This window comes from Eurosta solidaginis, chromosome 3 (genome assembly GCF_040869045.1).
Source record: "Eurosta solidaginis isolate ZX-2024a chromosome 3, ASM4086904v1, whole genome shotgun sequence".
NCBI classification, from domain to species: domain Eukaryota; kingdom Metazoa; phylum Arthropoda; class Insecta; order Diptera; family Tephritidae; genus Eurosta; species Eurosta solidaginis.
In genome coordinates, this window is record NC_090321.1 from 239,564,531 (window position 1) to 239,588,622 (window position 24,092).

Sequence of the window (24,092 nt, forward strand, 5' to 3'; positions counted from 1 at the left end):
AAAAAAGGCAAAACGAAGGCATTTATTATTTAAAGGAGAAAATCGGTATAAATCTACGTTCTAAAATCCAACTTTTAAGTAATTTAAAATCGTCCTGAAATAAAAATATGCTTTGCACTTGAAAATATTGAAATTAAAACGATTTTATATAAATAGTTCGTAAGATAATGCATGGTGAATATAAAATGGCAAGAAAAAGGCAAATGACCTAGAAAAGGCGGAAAAAGGCGATAAAATCAAAAAAAGCACAAAAAGGCAAAATACAAATTTTAATTTTTAATAAAAAAGATGTCAAACACGTAATTCTTGATTTCATTTACAGATAGGGCCAAGCAGACAAAATTGGCAAATGCCTTAAAATCCTAACCCTGATTATAAGCCTAACCCTGATTATAAGCCTGCCTTACCGCGGAATTATTCTAATCGACTACACTATAGGCGTTTCCCAAGGCAGTCGGTTCTATGTACCGGAGCGACTCGGGATTTTTCCCGACCAAGGACTGTCATTTCAGTGTGACCCCATTTAATTTGTTTCGTCCCTCCCACAAATTGTCATCCTCCCAGCAGCTCCTTGCAGCAGGACTGCTACATATTCTCTTACTCCGGGAAGGTATCGAACCCAATCCGGGTCCGTCTGCTGACCCCGGTCCTGAGAAATGGTTTTGCTGCATTTGCCAGAAAAGAATCTTTTTAGGACGGTCATACTCTGTTCAGTGTGTCTCGTGCAAGGGATGGTTGCATCGGACAGGTTGTTCTGGGCTTGATCCCAAAACCCGACGTCCACGTAACTTTTATAAATCTTTTGTGGCTCCTTGCTGCTCACGCCCAAGGGCGTTCCGTAGTCTACGCCTAAGCGTATCCCTACTACACCTTCCAGCAGCTTCGCTGCTCAGCAAGCCACAACAAGTACCCGCTGCTGCTCGCGCCCCACGGCGCCAACAACTCAAACAGCTGATACCACTCATAACTACTACCTTCGTAGTAGAGCTGTTAGCAATGCTGAGCATCAGCCCCTGCCCCCGTCTTCTTCTCCCCCTCTCTTTTCTGGCAGCAATCGTGCAGGTCAGGGAAACAGACTCTTAGTCCCTGCCTCCGTTTGCACCGTCTGCCAGCACAGAATATATAGGTTTGCGACATCTGCTCAATGCAGCTCCTGCCACAACAGCAATTGCGGCCTGGCCTTCCACAACCTTAGCGTAGTCACCCCTCACTTACCCCTAGAGTGGCGGCGTCACCCCTCATGCACTTCAGAATTCTGCAGTTCAACTGTAATGGACTAACTGGGAAGATTACGGAGATAGTCGATTTCATGAAGTGGCACAACATCCGCATTGCTGCGATTCAAGAGACTAAACTCTCAGCAAGATCTGCATTGCAGACCTGCTCTGGTTATAATGTCCACATAAAAGACCGCGAGAGCGGAAATGGAGGCGGCCTCGCGTTTATTATACACCACTCTGTGCAATATCATATATTTGATCCTGGCATCGACCGCAGTGACAATGTCTTAGAACGTCAAGGCCTATCTGTCCGGTCAGGCGATGCAAATCTAGAAATCATCAACATCTACATCCCTCCTGTCACCTGTTGCCCCAGTGGATACCGCCCTAATATCGAGGCCTTACTCACTGGCAACAATCGCATTATCTTAGGCGATTTCAATGCCCATCACGACCTATGACATTCAAACTTGCGGGCGGACAGTAGGGGTGAGATGTTGGCGGATCAAATAGACGAAACGACGTTCTGCACAATAAACGGAGACGCCCCCACCCACGCTCGCCAGATATCTCAATCGTGAGCGCAGAACTCGTAAACTGCGTCAACTGGCAGCCGATGGTAACATTGGCATCCGACCACCTGCCCATACTTATTTCGTTCGAGCGTACCGCCGACTTCATCGTCACCGAAAAACGCACTTTCATAAACTTCAAAAAAGGAAAGTGGGAAGAATATAAATGTGCAACAGACAGCAGCTTTGCTGCCCTCCCTATCCCGACTGATGCCCGCCAAGGGGAGCGTGCCTTCCGTAAGGTCATTGAATCCGCCTCGGCACATTTCATTCCCGCCGGGAGAATTCCCGAAATCCGGCCCCACTTCCCGGCGGAGGCCGCGAGCTTAGCGAGGGAACGCGACCTTATAAGACAGCTTGATCCAGGCGACCCCCAAATAAGGGATATAAACCAACGCATCAGATTGCTTGTGGACGAACACAAGCGGGCGAAATGGGAAGAGCACCTAAGATGTTGTAACCTCTCTACCGGTGTAGGTAAACTTTGGTCCACCGTAAAGTCCCTATCGAATCCGACTAAGCACAAAGACAAAGTTTCCATCGCCTTTGGCGATAAGGTGCTGTCGGATGCGAAAAAATGCGCGAGCGCTTTCTGCCGACAATATATAATGCATCCTACGGTCGACAAAGATAGACGGAGAGCCAATAGACACGCACATAAACACAAACTAAGCGCGTCACCAATTACCATCACCGCTAGAGAGGTTGAGGACGCCATTGGTCGCGCTAAACCATCCAAAGCAGTGGGCCCAGACGGCATAGCCATGCCGATGCTTAAAAACCTAGGGAAAGAGGGTTTCAAATATTTAGCGCATGTCTTCAACCTGTCTCTTTCCACCTTTGTCATACCCGAGAAATGGAAAATGGCCAAGGTGGTCCGCTACTAAAGCCTGGGAAACCAGCTAACGTAGGTGAGTCATATCGTCCGATATCTCTCCTATCGCCAGTGGCAAAGACGCTTGAAGCCATTTTGCTCCCTTATTTCCAAGCACATTTGCAGCTAGCCCCTCATCAGCATGGCTTCAGAAAACTCCATAGCACTACCTCCGCGCTAAATGTCATTAGCACCCAGATAAATTGCGGTTTGAATCAATATCCCCACCATAGAACAGTACTCGTAGCGTTAGACCTATCAAAAGCTTTTGATACGGTCAACCATGGCTCGTTACTGCAAGACCTGGAAGGGTCTACCCTTCCCCTATGTCTTAAAAGGTGGACCGCAAATTATCTGGGTGGTCGGCAGGCATCGGTGCAATTCAGAAACGAAACATCAAAACAAAGGAGAATTAAACAAGGGGTGCCACAGGGTGGTGTCCTATCCCCGCTTTTGTTTAATTTCTATATATCTAAGCTACCTTCACCACCGGAAGGAGTCACAATCGTTTCCTACGCCGATGACTGCACAATAATGGCCACAGGCCCAGGCCCAAAGATCGATGATCTATGCAATAAAATAAACGGCTATCTCCCTGATCTCTCCAGTTTTTTCACCTCGCGAAACCTGGCATTGTCACCGACTAAATCTTCCGCGACCTTATTTACAACATGGACGCCCCAAATGTCGACCATATTGAACATCGACGTCGATGGCACTACGCTACCGACTGTCCTACATCCCAAAATCTTGGTTGTGACGTTTGATCAGGATCTACATTTTGGTGCGCACGCAACCGCAATTGTTCCAAGAATTCAGAGCCGTAATAAAATCCTCAAATCCCTTGCTGGCAGTACCTGGGGAAAAGATAAAGAAACGCTCTTGACCACATACAAAGCAATTAGCCAGCCGATTACGTGCTACGCGTCACCCATATGGTCGCCAAGCCTAAAAACCACCCACTGGAAGAAACTACAGGCCTGCCAAAATACTGCTCTCAGAATCGCCACGGGCTGTCTTCTTATGTCCCCAGAACACCATCTGCATAATGAGGCGAGAATACTCCCCATCAGGGAGAGAAATGAGATGCTGACCAAACAGTTTCTGTTGAATACCCAGAAACCTGGGCATCCCAACAGACATCTGATTGACGAACCAGCACCGCCTAGGGGCCTAAGGAGTCATCTCCGTAAGCATTTTGAGGAAATACGGCACCTGAGAACCCAGCCATATGAAGCGGAAAAACACAAGCAGGTCCTTGGTGAACTCCATAGACAGGCGTCGGACCTTTATGTCGGGAATTGCCCGGTGAATCCAGTACTTGAAGAAAAATATCCAGAACTCGCAGAAGAGGAACGCATACTCCCCAGGGAAACGCGTGTCACTCTTGCTCAACTTCGTTCTGGATACTGTAACAGGTTAAACTCTTACCTATCCAGAATCAACCCCGACATACAAAATGTATGCCCTGCTTGCAATGTGTCCCCACATGACACCAACCATCTCTTTAATTGTAATGTGGAACCAACGCCTCTAACACCCCTTTCCTTATGGTCCACCCCTGTTGAAACGGCAAGTTTCCTTGGACTCCCGTTAGAGGATATTGATGACAATTTGTGATCGGTCGCGGCTATTAGGTGGGGCGAGCATTGCTACAACAACAACAACAACTACACTATAGGGGTCAAATTTTGTTGGTGATGAAATTCGCTAGGATTATGTCATCACCTTGGATGTCCAGTTGTTGTGTCATATACAGTCCATGCCGTGAAGAATGTGGTTTTGAATTTGGCCGACAACAGCATCAAAGCACGCGTGGTAAAAGAAAAAATTTTGTGACAAAGGAGATGTCAGTTTATTTTGTTTCCTTACATCTGTGCCGGAAAAAGACCAGCGGCCCTATTCGCTAACTGTGAGTTTTAAAGTGTATACAAGAAATTGTGTAAACTTTGAAATTCTGATTCTGTAAAGCAAAACTGTGAACAAAAAACTCACTGATGAAAACTTCGTGAGTTTTTTTGGCAGCCAGTGTACGCTATTGTGACATTCAAAACTCATACGCACTGTTGCAGAATGACTTTTTTGTTTTCATGGCGTTTGATGAATATTTTCTCACTGACATAAGACTTTTACATTCAGCGCTCATTCAGCAAAACGATGTGCACAATAATTTACAGAATCACATGAAAATTTGAAGTGTAAATTGTGTGTGCAAATGAGTTTTCAATAAGTGTACAGTTTTCAGTTTTTCACAGTAAGGGAATTGACCCCCAGTTCGTTATTATTTTACATATTCACAAGAGCTTATTCGTTCGACAGTTGGCCTTGTATACTTTTTTCAAATAAATATGTAACCTTGGCAACCCTGAAATCATAACGGTCTTTCATTCTTACGAATTTGTAGTGGTACAAATAACAACCACCCACCCATATATACCACCCCAAATTGAAGTGTCAAAAACGGAAATGAAAAATCGTTTACTCAGGTTGAGTCATATTTTTATTTAACAGCAGGGTCATATAGTCCTCCGTGTGAAAATTTTGATTTCAATTGATTTATATATCGGAAAGAGTATTATCTAGTTTAAATAATTGTACAATTATATTGAAGTAGTAGTGTATAGTGTATAAGCCACAAATGGAGGAACTGTGGCAAAAGGCATGTAATCACTTTGCAGTGCCTGAAGATGTAACCAAAAGCTGGTATACACGTATTAAACATCGTCTAAGTGAAAGTCCCTCCAAGCGTTACTATCACAACTGGAATGAAATGATGCAACATAAACAAGTGCATTTACAACATTGTAAGCCAGCTCTAATAATAGCAGCTTTTTTCCAATATTACACATACGATGGTGTACAGCCTTGTGCGAAGGCCAATTGTGCAGCATTTGAAGAATTTTGCTGTGATGCAGTTTTGGCTGATGTAAGTAGCGTTTAAATTTTATTCATATATGTATAATTTGTGAAAGTTTGTAATTATCTAGATATTTTTGGTTTTTTTTTCAGCTAGAATCAAAAAATTTAATATTGAGACTTTTGGGTGATGAATTGGCAGAGAACGAGTTGCATATAAATTTTGAAGATGATGCCAACTTACTACAAGATATAGATCTGGTTATATTGGCGTAAATGTCTATATTTAAATATTTTTGTTGTTAAAACGTATAGGGAACATTGATTAGAGCTTTGTACTGCGTCCATAAGAAAAAAAAACCGAAAACAAAACAGATTAGAACTCTTTCATTAAGGCCATTGAACAAAATTGTGATAACTCAATTGAGTTTAGGTTAGGTTGCAAGGGCTGGGCTGGACACTACGGTAACAGCTCACTAGTTAGGCCACCAATGGGCCCATTGTAATACCCTATACGGTTTCAAAGAGGACCCCTACCCTGCCTAAAGCGGGTCAAACCACTACGTGGAATTTATATATTTTGCTAGAGCCTTGACTTCATAGCTAGAGACCTCAGCAAGGTCATATAGAAAAGGTTTACCAAGGATGGCCAACCTACGCATACTAAGCCCTGGACAATGACAGATAAGGTGCTGGACACTCTCCTCTTCTGTACATCTGCAGCTGCGACAATAGTCGAAGGTCGTTGCCCCCATTCTAGCACCATGCGTGCCTATTAAACAATGCCCTGTTAGAACCCTTATCAGGGACGATAGAACTGATTTGTTTAAAATCAGAAGAGCTCCTGTGCGCCCCCTGTCATATCCAGGTTAGCCTGGATGTCTCACACGATGATATGGCTGACCATAGTTCATTTGCAATTCTTATAGTGCTTGTGTTCACACGAAGCCTGAAAGTGGCCATGGGTATACCTACCGAATCATTTCCGGAAGGATATGGTCGGTGGTGCCTCTTATGACCAGCTCTTCTGCTCTGCATTTGCGTTCAATATCCCTGTGCCCAGGTACCCATATAAGGCTGATACTTGCTGAGCCATCTCGTTAAGAGATCTGCAGCATTCAGTGACCGACTTCGCGTTGTCGACGAATGAGTCCAGGGCCTTTAATGCGGCCTGGCTGTCTGAGAAAATAAACACCCGTTTACCATCCTTGAAAGTGTTTCTATCGGAACCCGCCTATGGAAGCAGAGGTAAAGGGCGGCCCCCACTCCGTTGGAAGAAACAGGTGGAAAATGATTTAAACTCCCTTGGTGTGACCAATTGGCGTCGGTTGGCGGAGCGACTGGCGCGCCTTGTTGGACGGCCATAACCGTTTAGACGGTTAACCGCCAATTAAGTAAGTAAGTAAGTTTGCCATCCTTAGGCATAGACCCGAGATGATTCACAGCGCTGTGTATTGCCAGCAATTCCGCTTGTTAGACACTACAGTGATCTGGTAGGCGAAAAGAGACTCTAGACCCAGATCCGGTGAAAAGAGGCCTGCCCCCACCTTCCCGTCAAGCTTAGAACCATCCGTGAATATGTTGATGGCCCCCGGTACCGCATGTTGTCTGGTATTCCAGTCTTGTCGCGATGGCATATATGTACTATAGTTTTTAACGAAGACGTTCTTTGGCGTGCAGTAGTCAGTGCGCAACGGTATTGGGACTGGGGCGTTCGTTCCCAGGATTGTTCCGTGTCCACTAGATCCATTTGACCAGAACCTGTTTCCCTTATGCGTGGAGCAGCGATGACCGCTATTTCCTTCGCCACCAGGTCAAGTGATGGAAGGTATAATGGTTGAATAATGGATACCAAATATATATTCAACACTCGGTTTCCAAATAACCAGGTCAAATTACTAGCCAAGTATCAAAATCGGGGGAACACAAATTGTAGTTTCAAGCTACATCTCATGTGCATGCTGGATTGGACCGCAGTCAAATGGGTTGTGGGACTGTTTCAAAAGATGCTAGTCATCGTGAACAGAATAATTCTCAGAGGACGTCTGTCGCTATAAACTTACCAAAGATTTGAAATAGTGCTGTGATGTTCATATTAAATAGAACCACTCTTTTTTGAGCTTACAAACCAATTAATCTTTTGTAGTTTTGTCTTTTGTAATGTCAAATCGAATGTCCTAAAGGGACTGGCGTTTCAACACCGACAACCTGCTAACAGATTAACAGTGTCAATTGACAACCGAAACCCAAAGCATTTTGCAATGCAGAGAACCTGTTGTTGTTGCAGCGATAAAGACGCTCCCCAAAGGTTTTCAGGAGTCTCATCGACGTTGATGGCCGGATATAGATATGGTATGTTGTGGTTGTTGTTGCTGTTGTAGCAGTGTTACACTGAAATGACAGTCCCATCGAGGCGAAACACTGTCACCCATTATGTAAAACTTAGCAGTGACTTCGCCGTAAAGGCAAGATGTATATTCTACACCAAAATCGGGCTGACTCTATATCGGGACAGTCAAATCCTGAAATACTTACGTGACTAAACACGGCTTTTAAGGTTGTCATCAATATCCTCTAACGGAAGTACAAGGAAACTTGTTGTTTCAATAGGGTTAGACCAGCGAAATAAGGGTATTAGAGGAGTTGGTTCCTCATTGCAATTGAAAAGATGTCTGGTGGCATATGGAGACGCTAAAAGCAGGACATACGTTGGGTATGTCGAGGTTGATTCGGGATAAGGTAGAGCTTGCCCATTACGGTATTCAGATCGATGTTGACGCAGCTGCCGCTCGTCTCCCTAGGGAGGTGGCTTTCCTCAACTCCGAGTTCAGGAACGGGGTTCACAATATCTGACATAGTAGTACGACGACTTTTAGTGGATGTCTCTAAGGGCCTTTTCATGCTCCTTTTCTTCATATGACTAAATTTTTAAGTGCCGGATTTCTTCCCGAGGTGACCTCTTAAGTTCCGAGGAGGCTGGGCCTATGCAATCAGATGTCTATTGGGCTGCCCCGGTTTCGGGGTACTCAGCAGGAACTGTTCAGCATATCATGTCCCTCCTTTATGGGGAATATTCTGTTGTTGTTGTTGTTGTTGTAGCGCTTAGGTTGCTCCCCGAAGGCTTTGGGGAGTGTTATCGATATGATGGTCCTTTGCCGGATACAGATCCGGTACGCTCCGGTACCACAGCACCATTAAGGTGCTGGCCCGACCATCTCGGGAACGATTTATGTGGCCACATTAAACCTTCAGGCCATTCCCCCCCCCAAGTTCCATGAGGAGCTTGGGGTCGCCAGAGCCTCTTCTGTTAGTGAAACAGGATTCGCCGCGGATAGGTGAGGTTGACAATTGGGTTTGGAGAAGCTATATATTGCGCTGGCAACCTGAAGGGTTGCGCTATCCAGCCCCTTGAATCTGGTATTTTAGTCGCCTCTTACGACAGACATACCTACCGCGGGTATATTCTTATCCCCTAACAAACCCGCTGGGGTTGGGGAATATTCTCTCCTCGCTGTGTAGAGAATGTTCTGGGGACATAAGAAGACATTGGTTGGCGCGGTGTGTTTACATCATATCATATCTCTCTAAAAGCAAAAGTAGGGCCAAGGCCAATAACGAAAATGCGACTTTCACCTTTTAATTTCATTAGATGGTTTATGGAGTGTAAAAGGCGAATGTTTTTTATGAAGTTCTGCTTTAAAAGCGGCAGTACAGTCCGAAAATTAATGTTCCGCTATTTATCTGTTCATGCGTGTTTATTTGGATAATAACAAATAACATTCGAACACGTTTTTAGCGCTAGTTCTGAAGACTACAAACGTTATTGCCAACTGTTGCGTCAAGAATATGAACACATGAGTGATGCAGATTACAAAACTATGCGTTTGAAGGTATGCTAAATTTGAAAATCGTCAAACGGTTGCTAGACTATTAACTTCATTGCCTTTGTTTTTAAGGTTCTTCAAACATTGCTAAGTATTCCAAATGTATATACAACATCCGAATTCCAAAAGCGTTATGAAGCTGCTGCACGTACAAATATGAAAGATGAAATAAATTCGCTCAAAGGATAAGGCATACCACCGGAATCTTGCTTCGGACTAATAATTAGTTACAGTCAATCAAAATTGGCACTTATTAAATTAATAATACAATAGTTTTAGAGATACTGTGAAGAACTTGCGTGTCATTTTGTTTTATGAAAAAGTCTAAATTTTTCTTAAGTCCTCCAATGAACACCGTCAATATTTTATGGGTAGCAAATTACATATCGTTTGCATGATTGATTCTCTAAATATATGAATCTTGCGCAACCAATATAAAAGTCTTATCAAATATCAACAAAAATCAGCTGTTCTATTAACTTACAGCTTGCGCTGCCATCTAGCGCATAACAGCAACTGCCGTCAATCAATTAAAACTTACAGATTGCGCTGCCATCTAGCGTACAATAGCAACTGCCGATAATGCAGTGCAAATATTCGCATTAGTGCCCTAGTACAAATAGATTTCTTTGTGTGCTCACAATCGTTTTTTTTAACAAATTATTTGAATAAAATATAGCTAAACAGAAGAACAAGGACCAAAATTGCCCAAAGCTCGCTAATAGCCCGAATCTCCATCTTTACAACCAAAACTTTATTTATCGATTTGGATTCCAAATAAAAGCGAAAAAGTGACCCGCACATAAAAACAGCATTTAGAAATAAAATATACGATAGTTATTATAAAAAACATTGATTTGTGAAAAAAATCAAAAAGTATATTGAAAATAAAATCAAAGAAGATAACTGAATCCACAAAGCGATGTAATATTTACTTTGATGAGATAAATTCAAAATTTAGCAAGTTATTATAGTGCCTTTGTGGTTGGCGATATTTGTTATAAAAGTTATTTACATTTTTCTTTCCTTTTTCGTACGTACCAACCAATGGAAAATCTTAATAGTGCCAAATTTAAAATGTACTTATATAGTATAGGAGCAAACATTCAAACCCACCTTATAACTGTAGTGTGATTTTATAGTCTAGGGCTTGTGCTTAACAAAGTATGAGGTGAGTAAACTTGGTAACTGTGGCAAGAAATCTTTGTACTACTTTTAATCTAATAGATTCTAAAGTTATGTTCAATAATTTGCTATCGTTTCGTCGGGCACTATTTTAATTCTGTTAAACCACAAAAGCACAATAAATAAAAAAATTCTTAAAACGCAATTTTGCCTAATTACTCTGTATGTATGTTAAATGAATAAAAAAGGTTAGAACAAATAAAAAGATGATAAACAAATTTTAAGGACTACCTTTATATAAATAGACCAAAAAAAGAGAAGGCAATTTTTCCCTTAATACAGACATAGTCTTGTTGAATTTTGACTAAAAAACTTTAACAATAGCTCTTGTAAAAGATTTTTAGGATTTAAAACTATAAAGGTCGAGTGCAATCTTTCAATGTAAGGCAAACCATGTACTTGAGATTAACTAATTGATTATTTAAAATTTAAACACGCCGTCTACCTTTATAATTTTAAATCCCACTATTATTTTACAAGAGCTATTGTTAAAGTTTTTTAGTCAAAATTCAACAAGACTATGTCTATTTTAAAGGAAAAATTGCCTTCTATTTTTTTGGTCTATTTATATAAAGGTAGTCCTTAAAATTTTTGTATCATCTTTTTATTTTAAATTTTTTAGTACTGCCTACAAAAAGGCCATTGCAACTTTGATTAGTAATTTAAGCAATTCCTAAGTGAAAATTCTTATCTTTATTTATTTATGCAAAATAGCAAGATTTAAGAGAATTAATGGAATTTTCGCTGACAACACTGGCGAAAACAACAGAATTCCACCTCGCTTGTCAGCTACTTAATTTGCACAGCTGAAAATCGTGGCGAAATTCGCATACGCCTGAAAGTCTATTAGAATCGTGGTGAAAGTCGCGTACGCCTAAAAGTATGCAAGGACGTGCATTGAGTTGGGCCTTAAACGAGGTGGAATTCTACAACGCCTGCAACACTCAGAAAGCTAGCCATGAAGGTATGGTTTAATCTTCTAAATAGTTCCACTTGTGCGTTACGTAGCTCAAATTTTTTGTGCAAACATTGCACTGTCACCGAGTTTTAAACTATATTTCAGGTTTCAAGTCTCTAGATATCCAGGAAGTTAGTTAAAAATCGATTTCAAGATTCCCAATTTAAAACTAGTTATCAATATATCGATCCATGCGCCACCTAGCAGAATCTTTTTGAAAGAATATTGCATTGTCACCGGGTTCTGACTAACGATCCAAATTTCATGTCTCTAGCTCATCGGGAAGTTGGTCGAAAATCGATCGCAAGATTCCTCCCGTTTTTAAAGGATTTGCAGTTATCTTCACTAGCGCGCTACCTAACGAAACTTTGTTTTCTATAAGTTGTATTGTCACCAGGCCTCTAACAAAGAGCCAAGTTTCAAGTCTCTAGGTAACCGGGAAGTTAGAGAAAAATGGATTGAAAGATTCCCAAATTAAAATTTGTTTTCTTACTATCTCGATCCGCGTGCCACCTAGCGAATTTTTTTTTTTTTTGATGAAATGATGCATTGTCATCGGGTTCTGACCCACATCAAGTTTCAAGTCTCTAGCTCACCGGCAAGTTACTCAAAAATCGATCGCAAGATTCCCCTCGTTTTTCAGGGATTTGTAGTTATCTCAATTAGCACGGACCTAGCGGAACTTTGTTTTCTGTAAATTGTATAGTCACCCGTGCTAAGCTACAAGTTTCGAGGTAACGGGGAAGTTAGTTAAAAATGTATTGAAAGATTCCCAAATTAAAATTTGTTTTCTTAATATCTCGATCCATGCGCCACCTAGCGGAATTTTTTGATAAAATATTGCATTGTCACCGGGTTCTGACTTACGGCTCAGGTTTCATATCTCCAGCTCACCGGGAAGTTACTCAAAAATCGATTGCAAGATTCCCCTCGTGTTTCAAGGATGGCATCCTCAACCTCTTTGGCGGTGATGGTAAGTGGTGACTCGCTGAATTTATGTTTATGTGCGTGTCTGTTGGCCCTCCGTCTATCTTCGTCGAGCGTAGAATGCATTATATATTGTCGGCAGAAAGCGCTCGCGCATTTTTTCGCATCCGACAGCACTTTATCGCCAAAGGCTATGGAAACTTTGTCATTGTGCCTAGACGGATTCAATAGGGACTTTATGGTGGACCAAAGTTTACCTACAGCGGCAGAGAGGTTACAACCACTTAGGTGCTCCTCCCATTTCGCCCGCTTGTGTTCATCCACAAGCAATCTGATGCGTTGGTTTATATCCCTTATTTGGGGGTCGCCGGGATCGAGCTGTTTTATAAGGTCACGTTCTCTCGCTAAATTTGCCGCCTCCACCGGAAAGTGGGGCCGAATTTCGGGAATTCTACCGGCGGGAATGAAGAGAGCCGAGGCGGATTCAATGATCTTGCGGAAAGCATGCTCCCCTTGGCGGGCATCAGTCGGGATAGGGAGGGCAGCAAAGCGGTTGTCTGTAAAGGATTTGTATTCGTCCCACTTTCCTTTTTTAAAGTTTATGAAAGTGCGTTTTTCTGTGACGATGAAGTCGGCGGTACGCTCGGCTGCCAGATGACGCAGTTTACGAGTCCTGCGCTCACGATTTATATATCCGGCGAACTGTCACAGCTTCCTACAATACGTGTGGGGCGTATCCGTTTATTCTGCAGAACGTTCTTCTATTTAATCCGCCAACATCTCCCCCCTACTGTCCGCCCGCAAGTTTGAATGTCATAGATCGTGATGGGCATTGAAATCGCCTAAGATAATGCGATTGTTGCCAGTGAGGCGCTGATATTAGGGCGGTATCCACTGGGGAAACAGGTGGCAGAAGGGATGTAGATGTTGATGATTTCTAGGTTTGCATCGCCTGAACGGACAGATAAGCTTTGACGTTCTAAGACACTGTCCCTGTGGCCGATGTCAGGATCAAATGTATGATATTGCACATAATGATGTATGATAAACGCGAGGCCGCCTCCATTTCCGCCCTCGCGATCTTTTCTGTGGATATTATACCCAGAACAGGTCTTGCTGTGAGTTTAGTCTCTTGAATCGCAGCAATTCGGATGTTGTGCCGCTTCATGAAATCGACTATCTCCGTGATCTTCCCAGTTAATCCATTACAGTTTAACTGCAGAATTCTGAAGTGCAAGGGGGAGACGTCGTCGCTCTGGGAGTAAGTGACGGGTGACTACGCCTGGGTTGTGGAAGGCTAGGACGCAACTGCTGTTGTGGCCCTGGGACTGGACATCCTTGGGTAAGCATTGGAGTACCCGGTGTACTTGGGTATGCGGCCTGGAACATGGCGCAATGAAACCCGTCGGGGGGTTGCCGTCGTGGAGGTCAGAACATCTAGGAAAGTGGCACCGTCCATGGCAGGAGCTGCATTGGGCGGATGTCGCAAACATATAAATTCTGTGCTGGCAAACGGTGCAAAGGTAGGTAGGGACTAAGAGTCTGCTTTCCTGACCTACACAATTGCTGCCGGAAAAGAGAGGGAGAAGACGGGGGCAGGGGCTGATGCTCGGAATTGCTCCCGACTCTACTACGGAGATTGTAGGTATGAGTGGGAACAGCCTTATGAGTTGGTGGCGTCGTGGGGCGCGAGCAGCAGCGGGTACTTGTTGTGGCTTGCCGAGCAGCGGGGCTGCTGGAAAGTAGGGGGAGGAGGGGGGGGGGGGGCGTAAGGCGTATACTACGGGACGCCCTAGGGCGTGAACAGCAATTAGCCACAAAATATTTATAGAAGTTACGTGGACGTGGACGTGGAATCTAGCCCTGTCCGATGCAACCATCCGTTACACGATACACACTGACAACAGTATGACCATCCTAAAAAGATTATTTTCCGGCAGATGCAGCAAAACCATTTCTCAGGACCGGGGCCAGGAGACGGACCCGGATTGGGTTCGATACCTTCCCGGAGCAAGAGAATATGGAGCAGTCCCGCTGCAAGGAGCTGCTGGGAGGATGACAATTTGTGGGAGAGACGCAACAAATTAAATGGGGTTACACTGAAATGACAGTCCTTGGTCGGGAAAATCCCGAGTCGCTCCGGTACATAGAACCGACTTGCCTTGGGAAGCGTTTTTGAGCCTGAATATTGCTGTTGTTGTTGCAACCGCTAAGGAGCCCAAGAAAACTTGCAGTTTCAACAGGGGTGGACCAGAGAGGGGGACACGTTGCAAGCAGGACATATGTTATGTATGTCGATGTTGGTTCTGGTTAGGTAAGAGTTTAGTCTTTTACAGTATCCAGATCGAAGTTGATCTAGAGTGACGCCGGCAATTCCTGGCATAGAGGTCCGATCCTTTTTGTAGTCTCTTTCTTCATACGGCTGAGCTCTCACTTCTTTAGTCCCTGGAAGGCGGGGCCTTTTTTATCAGATGCCTGTTTGTATGCCTAGGCTTCTGGGTATTCAGCAGAAACTATTTAAATAGTGTTGTGGGGACATAGGACTGCTGAACACATCCGGCTCGAATGAGATACCGTGGCGAGAAGACTAAGGATCCTTGGGTCGCTAAAATAAGAATTACACATGCACTTTTTGGATTTTCTAAGGAAACTCGGTTTGGATGAGGTGTTGTGAAGAGACTGAAGACCAATAAGTCTAATGCATAACCTCTATAATCTACGTGTTATCTTTAATTAGTTTGCCGACATTGTGCGTAATTAGGTTAGGTTATGTTAGAGTGGCTACCGGTGCGAGCAACAGTGCACTTAGATCCAAAAAGGTCCCATTGTGATACCACGTGGATGTCTCCCCTACTCAAACCAACAGGTCGATACAGGAAACGTCAGGAGTTGCTTAGGTTCCAACTTAGCCAGATCACAAAGATCGTCAAAGAAGGGAGATCACAGAAATGTCTTCCTCTTGTGCCAAAGCGCAGGGCAATCGCACAGAAAATGTTTGACTGTTTCTATCTCCTCTTCGTCTTTGCAGCTCCTGCAGTAATCATTATAGGGAGCACCCAGCCGTTGTGCGTGCCTACCGATTGTTATGTGGCCGGTTATAAGTCCAACCACCAGAGATATATATTCGAGTTTTCAGGCACCCGTACCAGATTGAAGGAAGTTTGCTCAGCGATCTCGTTAAGAGATTTGCCAGCCTGGCTGTCAGAGTAAATACAAATTTGGTCATAGCCGTGAGTAGCCTTCCCCAGGTGATCAGCGGCCTCATTTATAGCAGCCACCTCCGCCTGAAAGACGCTGCAATTATCGGGTCTAAATGATAGATTCCACCCTAGTTGAGGTGAAAAGACACCGCTACCCACCTTATTATCCAGTTTGTAGCCGTCAGTATATATCTGCATCATATCGCTCAGGTCCGGTGACTCCTTCAACCAATAATCCCTATTCGGGATAATAACCTCGTACTTCATATTGAAAAATACAGTCGGAGCGCAATAGTCCGACGAGGGCGAATCCAGATACTTAAGGATGGCTGCATGGCCATCCACATTGTCTCTCCATCCGGATAACTCTCGCAGCCGCAGAGCAGAAAAGGCCGCAACATTGTTTGGCCATTAGATCTATTGGCAACACATTAAAAATATTGTCCAGCGCCTCCGTAGGGGTGGTGCACAGAGCACCCCCACGCAGATTAGAGCACTTCTGTGCACCTTCTGGAATACCCGTATGTTTGATTTAGTATCTAAGCCCGTCCACCAGACCACTGCCCCGTATAAAAGAATTGGTCTAACCACAGCGGTGTAGAGGCACAGGGTAATATCCGGTGATAATCCCCATCTTCGCGCAACAGGTCCCCTACAGCTGTACAGTGCCACCGTTGCTTTTTTCACACGCTCCTGAGCGTTTTCCCTCCAGGGTAGTTTCTTATCAAAAATTACTCCTAGGTATTTGGCAGAGTCCTTCAGCGTAAGGGTCATACCCGCTAGCACCGGCAGCTGCAACGCAGGTATCTTATATTTCCTGGTGAACAGAACCAGTTCAGTTTTGGCTGAATTGACCGATAGATCTTTACTCCTGGTTCAGTTATCCACCAGTCTCAGCTTTGTTTGCATTATGTCGTGTCTGTCTGCGGAAACTTCCCGCTAACTAATAGCGCAAGGTCGTCTGCATATGAGATTACCTTGCGGCATCCGTCCTTCTCAAGAAGAACCAAGAGCTCATTAAGTGTGGCAACCCATAGAAGTGCAGAAAGTTCCCCCTGCGGGATGCCTCTCCTTATGTATTTGACCACCGTTGAACCATCCAGTCGCAACAGTAACTGCTGAACAAGTTTCACTAGCCCCGAATCGGCCCCAAGCCGATTAGTGCATCAGTTATCGCTGAGGGTGTAACGTTGTTGAAAGCTCCCTCAATGTCGAGGAAAGCTATGAGTGTGAATTCCTTGAACGCCAAGGATTTCTCGATCTGGGAGACATTTTTACTCGTATACATTTTTAAGACATTTATTATACTCAGCGTGCTTTCCACACAGAGTATATTAACTTTGATTGGATAACGGTTGGTTGTACAGGTATAAAGGATTCGAGATAGATATAGATTTCCATATATCAAAATCATCAGTATCGAAAAAAACTTTGATTGAGTCATGTCCGTCAGTCCGGCCGTCCGTTAGCACGATAACTTGAGTAAATATTCAGATATCTTCACCAAATTTGGCACACGAGCTTATCTGGACCCAGAATAGATTGGTATTGAAAATGAGCTCAATCGGATGATAACCACGCCCACTTTTTATATATATAACATTTTGGAAAACACGAAAAACCTGATTATTTAGTAAATAATACACCTAGAATGTTGAAATTTGACATGTGGAGTGATATTGAGACTCTTGATAAAAAATTGTTTAAAATAGGCGCGGCTCCGCCCACTTGTGATAAAATCAATTTTACAAATATTATTAATCATAAATCAAAAATCGTTAAACCTATCGTAACAAAATTCGGCAGAGAGGTTGCCTTTACTATAAGGAATGCATTGAAGAAAAATTAACGAAATCGGTTAAGGACCACGCCCACTTTTATATAAAAGATTAAAAAAAAAAACTTTGCAAAAAATTGTTTTGAATCAATGATATTTCACTTATAAAGTTTTATTGTAAGAGGAAATGGGAAGACATTTTTTTTTTTAACGGGCGGTGCGACGTGTTATGTAGAAAAGTAATTATTTATCTGAAATGAAATGTACAATTGAAGCTCACGCTGAGTATATAATATTCGGTTACACTCGAACTTACTTGTTTAATAACACTCCTTTTAAACTTGACGATGAATTTAATCTTTCTGTTTTTATTGATACGTATTGATTTGCCAAGACGATAGAGATGAGGGAAGGCCGCTCAAATAACAGCACGGTACGAAGGAGCAGTGAATTTAGAAAGTTTCGTGATAACTCGGTATAGTATAGTATATTTTTAGCAGACCTGTTGAATTTGAATTAGCATTAGTAATCAATTAATTAGATGCCTATTTTAATGACCAAAGATTATTTAAATTGTTTTCCGGAAAAAAGGAATTACTAATTGATTACAATTAGAAAAAAATCAAAAAAAAATCACGATTTTTTCCGATTATTGAAAAAAATAAAAAAAAAGTCAAAAATAATCAAAAGTAATCAAAATGATTATGTTTGATTTTTTCTAATATTTTAGAATTTTTAAACTTTTTTTTATTATTTTTCCGCTTTGTTGAAAGAAAAATTTTCGTTTGTTGCATGTATACAAGTACATTTTAGGATGCAATCGTAAATCGTAAGCGCTTATCGAGGCGGTAAGTATACACACATGTGCACATTTTACTACACTCATTATATAAAATAATGTGGGATCGAAAACGGCGGTTTTTCTAATTGCCCAGACAATATGTAAAAAAATGTTGGATTCATAGGTTGGTTTCCAAAAGCTTTCATTTAGCAACGATCCTTTATGGTTTCATCCTTAAGTCTAACCAATTTTGTTATATCCAAAATAAATATATCCACTATTTTGGATTACGTTATGGCTATGCACTCATTATTTTGTACATACAAGTACATTGGCGGATGTAACGGTATATCGTGAGCGCTTATCTAGGCATATGGGTACATACATATCTACCTAAAAATTATCGTGTCTATAGATATGTATATCCGACGAATACCTTGCGGGGGAGTGCGTATTGTATTACGACAAAACAATATGCTCAAACAATATGTATGAGTAATACGACTTAGGTTGATAGCTTCACTTCCAACTGGAGCGATCCTCTAAGTTGTCATTCATCATCATAATCAGTTGTCTAACCAAAGGAAATAACGCACATGTGTATATACTTACCTGAGAATATGTTTAGATCAACGCTCATATACCATTCGCCCTATATGTTGCATGTACATATCGCTCATTTACTTCAATAGTGTTATAACTCAAAAAACATTACTTTTGAGTTAATAACATATAAATGTACCCAATTTCATGATCTATGTTGTATAAACAAATTTTTTTGATCAGTTAAAAAATTTTCTCGTGCTATACAAATGAAAATATGCCTTTATATGCGCAACATATGGCAGTTAAAATCTTTGAATGGCTCTCCTGGAAAATTGTGTTTTTTGAATTATGAAGTAAATGAGCGATATATCGTACACTAACTACAGAAGAGTCACAACTTGAAAAATGTAAATGTTCAGGAGAGAAGAAAAACGGTTTATGTGAAAACGTCTATAATGTTATACTGAAATCCAGTTTTAAAAAGAAGGAGACCATTATAAAATGAATGACGAAATTTTGTTGTAATTATTTGTTTACGGACAAAATATATAGCAATTTTAAATTATGACAATTTATGGCAATTATATATGACCATTATTTCATCAAAAAAGGCACACTTCACAATAAGGCAAGCAAATTTACTTACTCTTTACGTAAAAAAAGACATAATTTTAATTAATACACAACAAAGTTAAAACTTTTTTGCAACAAGATAGTCAGAATTTAAAAAAATACGCTTTATGCGTAAGAAAAACTGTTCACTTGTTCTTAAGCACGTTGACACAACTAAAAATAGTACTCATTAGTTGATACAGCGCAAGCGATGCAATCAACACCAAAACTGGCATAACGGTAATTTTCCAGTTAAAGAAGAAAATAATGGCAACGAAATTTAAGGGGCAGTAAGAGATGTGTACCTACTGTGAATTGGTTTATGGAAAAAAACCGATTTTGAAAAATTTTAGGTTATGACTCTTTTGTAGTTAGTGTGCGATATATTCGCCTCGATAAGCGACTACGATTTACTATTGCATCCTAAAATGTACTTGTATGCATGCAACAAACGAGAATTTTTCTTTCAACAAAGCGGTAAAATAATCAAAAAAAATGTTTCAAAAATCAAAAATAATCAATTACTTTTGATTTTTTCTGATTCTTTTTTTTTGATTTTCGATTACTTTTGATTATTCTTGATTTTTTTTTTTGATTTTTTTCAATAATCGTAAAAAATCATGTTTTTTTATTTCTTTTTTAATCAATTGAAAAGTAATCATTAAAAATAGAAAATAATGGCAAGTAATCATTAAATGGCGTTTACAGAAAATAATCAATGGAACGGCTAATCATTATCATTAGTAATCAATGTTTAACAGGTCTGATTTTTAGTCTATTTTTAATTAGTACACATTAATGTAACTTGATGCATAACATTTACAGAAACGTCGCCTAGATTTGCGCAAAAACCGCCAAGCCATTAACAACTTTCCTTTTAACACACCACTTGCTAAGCGTCAACTATTTACAAAAAAACTAATACGCTCCATCAAGAAGCGTAAGCACAACACAAAATTCGCAAAACAAATTGACGGAGTGAACACATCACAATCCAAATTAATTGAAAAAAGAATGCCCAAAAAACTTGATTCAAGTATCGAGGAAGGTGAAATAATCTCAGATGATGAATGTAATCACACACAAATTAACATAGTTACGCAAATTGCTAAATCATCATGTACTATTACTGCCAGCGCCACCGAAAATAATGATGATGATGATTGTATATGCATTGAACCACAAATAGAACAAATAGTTATTGATGACGATCAACCGAACACACCGGCCACATCCACATCAAAATCACGTTCGAAAAATAAAAGCAATAAATCATCAGGTTATGTTTCACTAATACAACGTATAACTGAACGTGGTTCTCAATTGATAACTTCGACGCCTGTATGCTCGCAATCTACAAATACAACTGCTACGCAAAAAAGTCCGCAAAATAATGCAGATTGTGGTGCTCTCTTCTATGAAGATGTATCAAGCATAAATTCGCAAGATTTCCCCAGGTCCGCATGTAAAGAAATTGATTATACAACATTGCGATTTTTAAGTGGTGGAAGATGTAAGAAGAAATCGAAATTTGGCAAAAAGGGCGGCAGAAAAAATAAGAAATCCAATGGTAAACAAAAGAAAAGGAAAGGAAAAAAACTAGATTCAAACGATATCATAATTTTGGATGAAATCATCACAAACGATGTAACAATAAAACCAATGGAAATAGAAAAAGTAGAGCAAGCGGAAAATGCACAACAAATTGATGATTCTGTTATATTTATTAGCGAAACAGTGGGGATATCAGATAAACCGGCACATATGGGAGATTTTGTTCCTTTGGACAGTGATAACGTACCGAATGTGAGTATGTTGTATGAAACAATGGCTTGGATTAAGGGATGTTAAGGCAGTGAGCTTGTCGGAACCGAAATAGAAAGCTTTTCGTAAATTTAAGAATTTTTTTAATTTCAAACAAATACATATATACACATGCCTCAATATAGTAGTACCTGGGCGACCGAGCTTTGCTCGGCAATCTTCGAGTACGCCGCATAACATACTTTTTTCTACATGCCATCATTAATCAAACTCTACTTTTTTGTATATGTACATATATTATATATTTTTACTTACCAATATTTGATTTCCTTAAAAATAGTTTTCAAAGACATATCAAACACTAACCGCAAAAGGAACTGGAATGAAAAATGTGAAATGGGTAATTCCAGCCTATAGTATAAGGGATTGTTATGACAATTAGTGAAATCGAGAACTAAGTTATTTTGGTGGAGTATCTTCATGCGCCGAATTATTAATTTGAAACATTTTTTTAGTTATACACTATGAAAGTCTCACAATTTTATTATATTCCAAAAACTTGTAAATTTCACGAATGACAACTATCAGTTAGTTTAATTAAATGTCAACTTACTTTCCTAAGCGCAATCTGTTGGTAAGTAGTTAAATGGTTAGATGTCGTTTTCAAATTGAACATATGCCTCAAGTGTTCAACGGTAGCAAATTACCATGGTGAGATATCTTTTTGCTATGGTGAGAAATCTTTCTAAGAGTAATCTGTGAGAAATTGCAATTATTCATTTCATATTTGCCAAAAATATGCACTAAAGTATATTTTTCTAGAATTTGCCACGGTGCCTTGATATTGCATTTCAATTTTATTAGCGTGTGTGAGATATTTTTACGAAGATTTTTAACTTTAGTCTTCTCCTTTAAAGCTTTAATAGAATATGAGTAAGTAGAGTACTATTTCGTCTAACTACCCCAACCCTAAATGACAACCCTACTCAAAAATGTTTCTATCGTAATGCGGAGTGAAATATCTTTCGTTTTGATACCCATATAGGCATATCTCATGGAATTTTTTTTTAATTTCGAATAGGTGGCAACTCTAAATGGCAACCCTAATCAAAAATTTCCCTATGGTAATGCGGAGTGAAATACCTTTCGTTTGATACCCATATAGGCATATCTCATGGAATTTTTTTTTAATTTCGAATAGGTGGCAACCTTAAATGGCAACCCTACTCAAAAATGTCCCTATTGTAATGCGGAGTGAAATGCATTTCGTTTGATACCCATATCGGCATATATCATGAAATTTTTTTTAATTTTAAATAGGTGACAACCTTATGAAACATTCTGAGTGGCAACACCTAGGTACAAAGCCTTAGAAGGTGATACATTGTCTCTGTGCCAAATTTCATTTAATTCGGTTGAGCCGTTCCCGAGATCGTTCGGCTAAACAAACATACAAATATACATACAAGAATAGCTCGTTTAAAGTTATAAGATTATGTAAAAGGTTTAACATCAAATTATTTTGCTTATTTATTTAATGTTAACAAATATTCTTTTTTCTCTGCTACAGCCAATTTTCGTTCCAAAAAGTCCACCACGCCCGGTGAGAAAAGCAGCTATAAAGAGCGGACTTCTTTTTACAAATAGCGAAAAGAAAGAACTTGTTGCTTACAACAATAATACTTACAATCCTAATGCTGGCGATCCTGAAGCGCCAGAAAAACAATCAAAAAAGCGTATGATACTTATCGATGCTTGCAATGTTGCATTCAAGTAAGTCAAACTTTTTGGAAAAATCTGTGATAAAAACAATATGCAGCTTATATTATTAAAGTTTCATATATGTCTTCAAATATAAAAGTTAACAGTGGTGCCCAGAAGAGTTTCGTAGAAAGTCGCGAATTATTTCGTGCGATTGCAGCGACGGAGATTCAGCACAGCAAGCTGTGAATCAGTTTTCGCTTGTTTTCGAAATTCGAAATTGAACCCGTCCTAATATATGTTAATTATTAATTTTATTTTAAAAATTAAAGTGTAGACGTAGTCAGCCTTCTTCTATTCTTTGTATAAAAATGTATTATATGAGGTGCAATAAATTACGCAGCTACATTAAAAACAAGTTGGTGTATCTGGTAAGTCGGCGTTTGCCTTCTTATGTATTTTGATACACGGAATCCTATTCAGCTGCCAGAATTCACCCAGCGGGTGCTAATCTCAAAAAAATTAGCAGTAAATTAGAATGAAAATCAAAAATTATGTATTACAAAAAAAATGAACAAGATTAGCCTGGTTTCATCGGGCGACTTGAGGGAAGTGCGCTGCCACAACGTCCGAGATGAAAAAAGGCGACACATGTATTCTTATAAATTTCGACGTGCTGAACCTGGCATCGAAATCGGTCTAACAGGTAGTGGTTCGGTTCTCACTTCAAAAAAGGGAAAAAATCTGTGGTGATTGAACGGTTTGGTTAAGGCTGAACTGGGACTCCCCATATAAATATCATAAAAGGTTTAGATGTGTTTTCTTGTTTTCACTGAACATTCATTCTGTATTTTGTTTTGAAGCGGTTTATTTGGCTAGCTGGCACGAATTTTGTAATTGAAATTTAAGTAACTTGTCGATAAGCTACAAGCTTGAAACTTAGTATATAGTTCAGAACCCGATGAAAATGCAATAATAAGAAAAAATATCCGATAGGTGGCGCATGGATCGAAATATTTCAAAAAATCGTATTGTGGTCCGATTTGGTTCATATTTGGAACACATAATACATACATGAATAGAAAGCGACCTATAAAAAAATCGCCGCTAGGTGGCGCAAGGGTCGAGATATTCAAAAAAATCGTATTTGTGGTCCAATTTGGCTCATATTTGGAACACATAATACATACAAGAATAAAAAAAAGACCTATGAGAAAAATCGCCGCTAGGTGTCG

The 24,092-nt window shown here is 40.4% G+C and overlaps 2 protein-coding genes across 3 annotated transcripts in view; both read left to right on the plus strand.

The window, feature by feature from the left end:
• Positions 1 to 24,092, plus strand: part of LOC137245267 (NEDD4-binding protein 1-like) — a 37,568-nt gene that overhangs the window by 6,277 nt on the left and 7,199 nt on the right. Inside the window, exons 2-4 of one of the 2 annotated variants that reach the window (XM_067775634.1) lie at positions 17,848 to 17,928; positions 20,218 to 21,198; positions 22,727 to 22,929. In XM_067775634.1, the coding sequence (XP_067631735.1) occupies positions 17,848 to 17,928; positions 20,218 to 21,198; positions 22,727 to 22,929 (1,265 nt within the window). Of the gene's footprint in view, positions 1 to 17,835; positions 17,929 to 20,217; positions 21,199 to 22,726; positions 22,930 to 24,092 lie in introns of both variants that reach the window. The other variant, XM_067775635.1, reaches the window with a different exon arrangement.
• On the plus strand, positions 4,829 to 10,726 carry LOC137247037 (uncharacterized). Its single transcript, XM_067778103.1, has 4 exons — positions 4,829 to 5,592; positions 5,676 to 5,794; positions 9,319 to 9,412; positions 9,479 to 10,726. The coding sequence occupies exons 1-4, from the start codon at positions 5,305 to 5,307 to the stop codon at positions 9,593 to 9,595; spliced, it is 618 nt and encodes a 205-aa protein (XP_067634204.1). The 5' UTR covers positions 4,829 to 5,304; the 3' UTR covers positions 9,596 to 10,726.

Bases quoted from the DNA above. Each gene is read 5' to 3' on its own strand.
- LOC137247037 (XM_067778103.1), top strand. From the start codon at position 5,305: ATGGAGGAACTGTGGCAAAAGGCATGTAATCACTTTGCAGTGCCTGAA. The intron at 5,593-5,675 runs GTAAGTAGCGTT...TTTTTTTTTCAG, and splicing joins GTGATGCAGTTTTGGCTGAT to CTAGAATCAAAAAATTTAAT. The intron at 5,795-9,318 runs GTAAATGTCTAT...ACACGTTTTTAG, and splicing joins ATAGATCTGGTTATATTGGC to CGCTAGTTCTGAAGACTACA.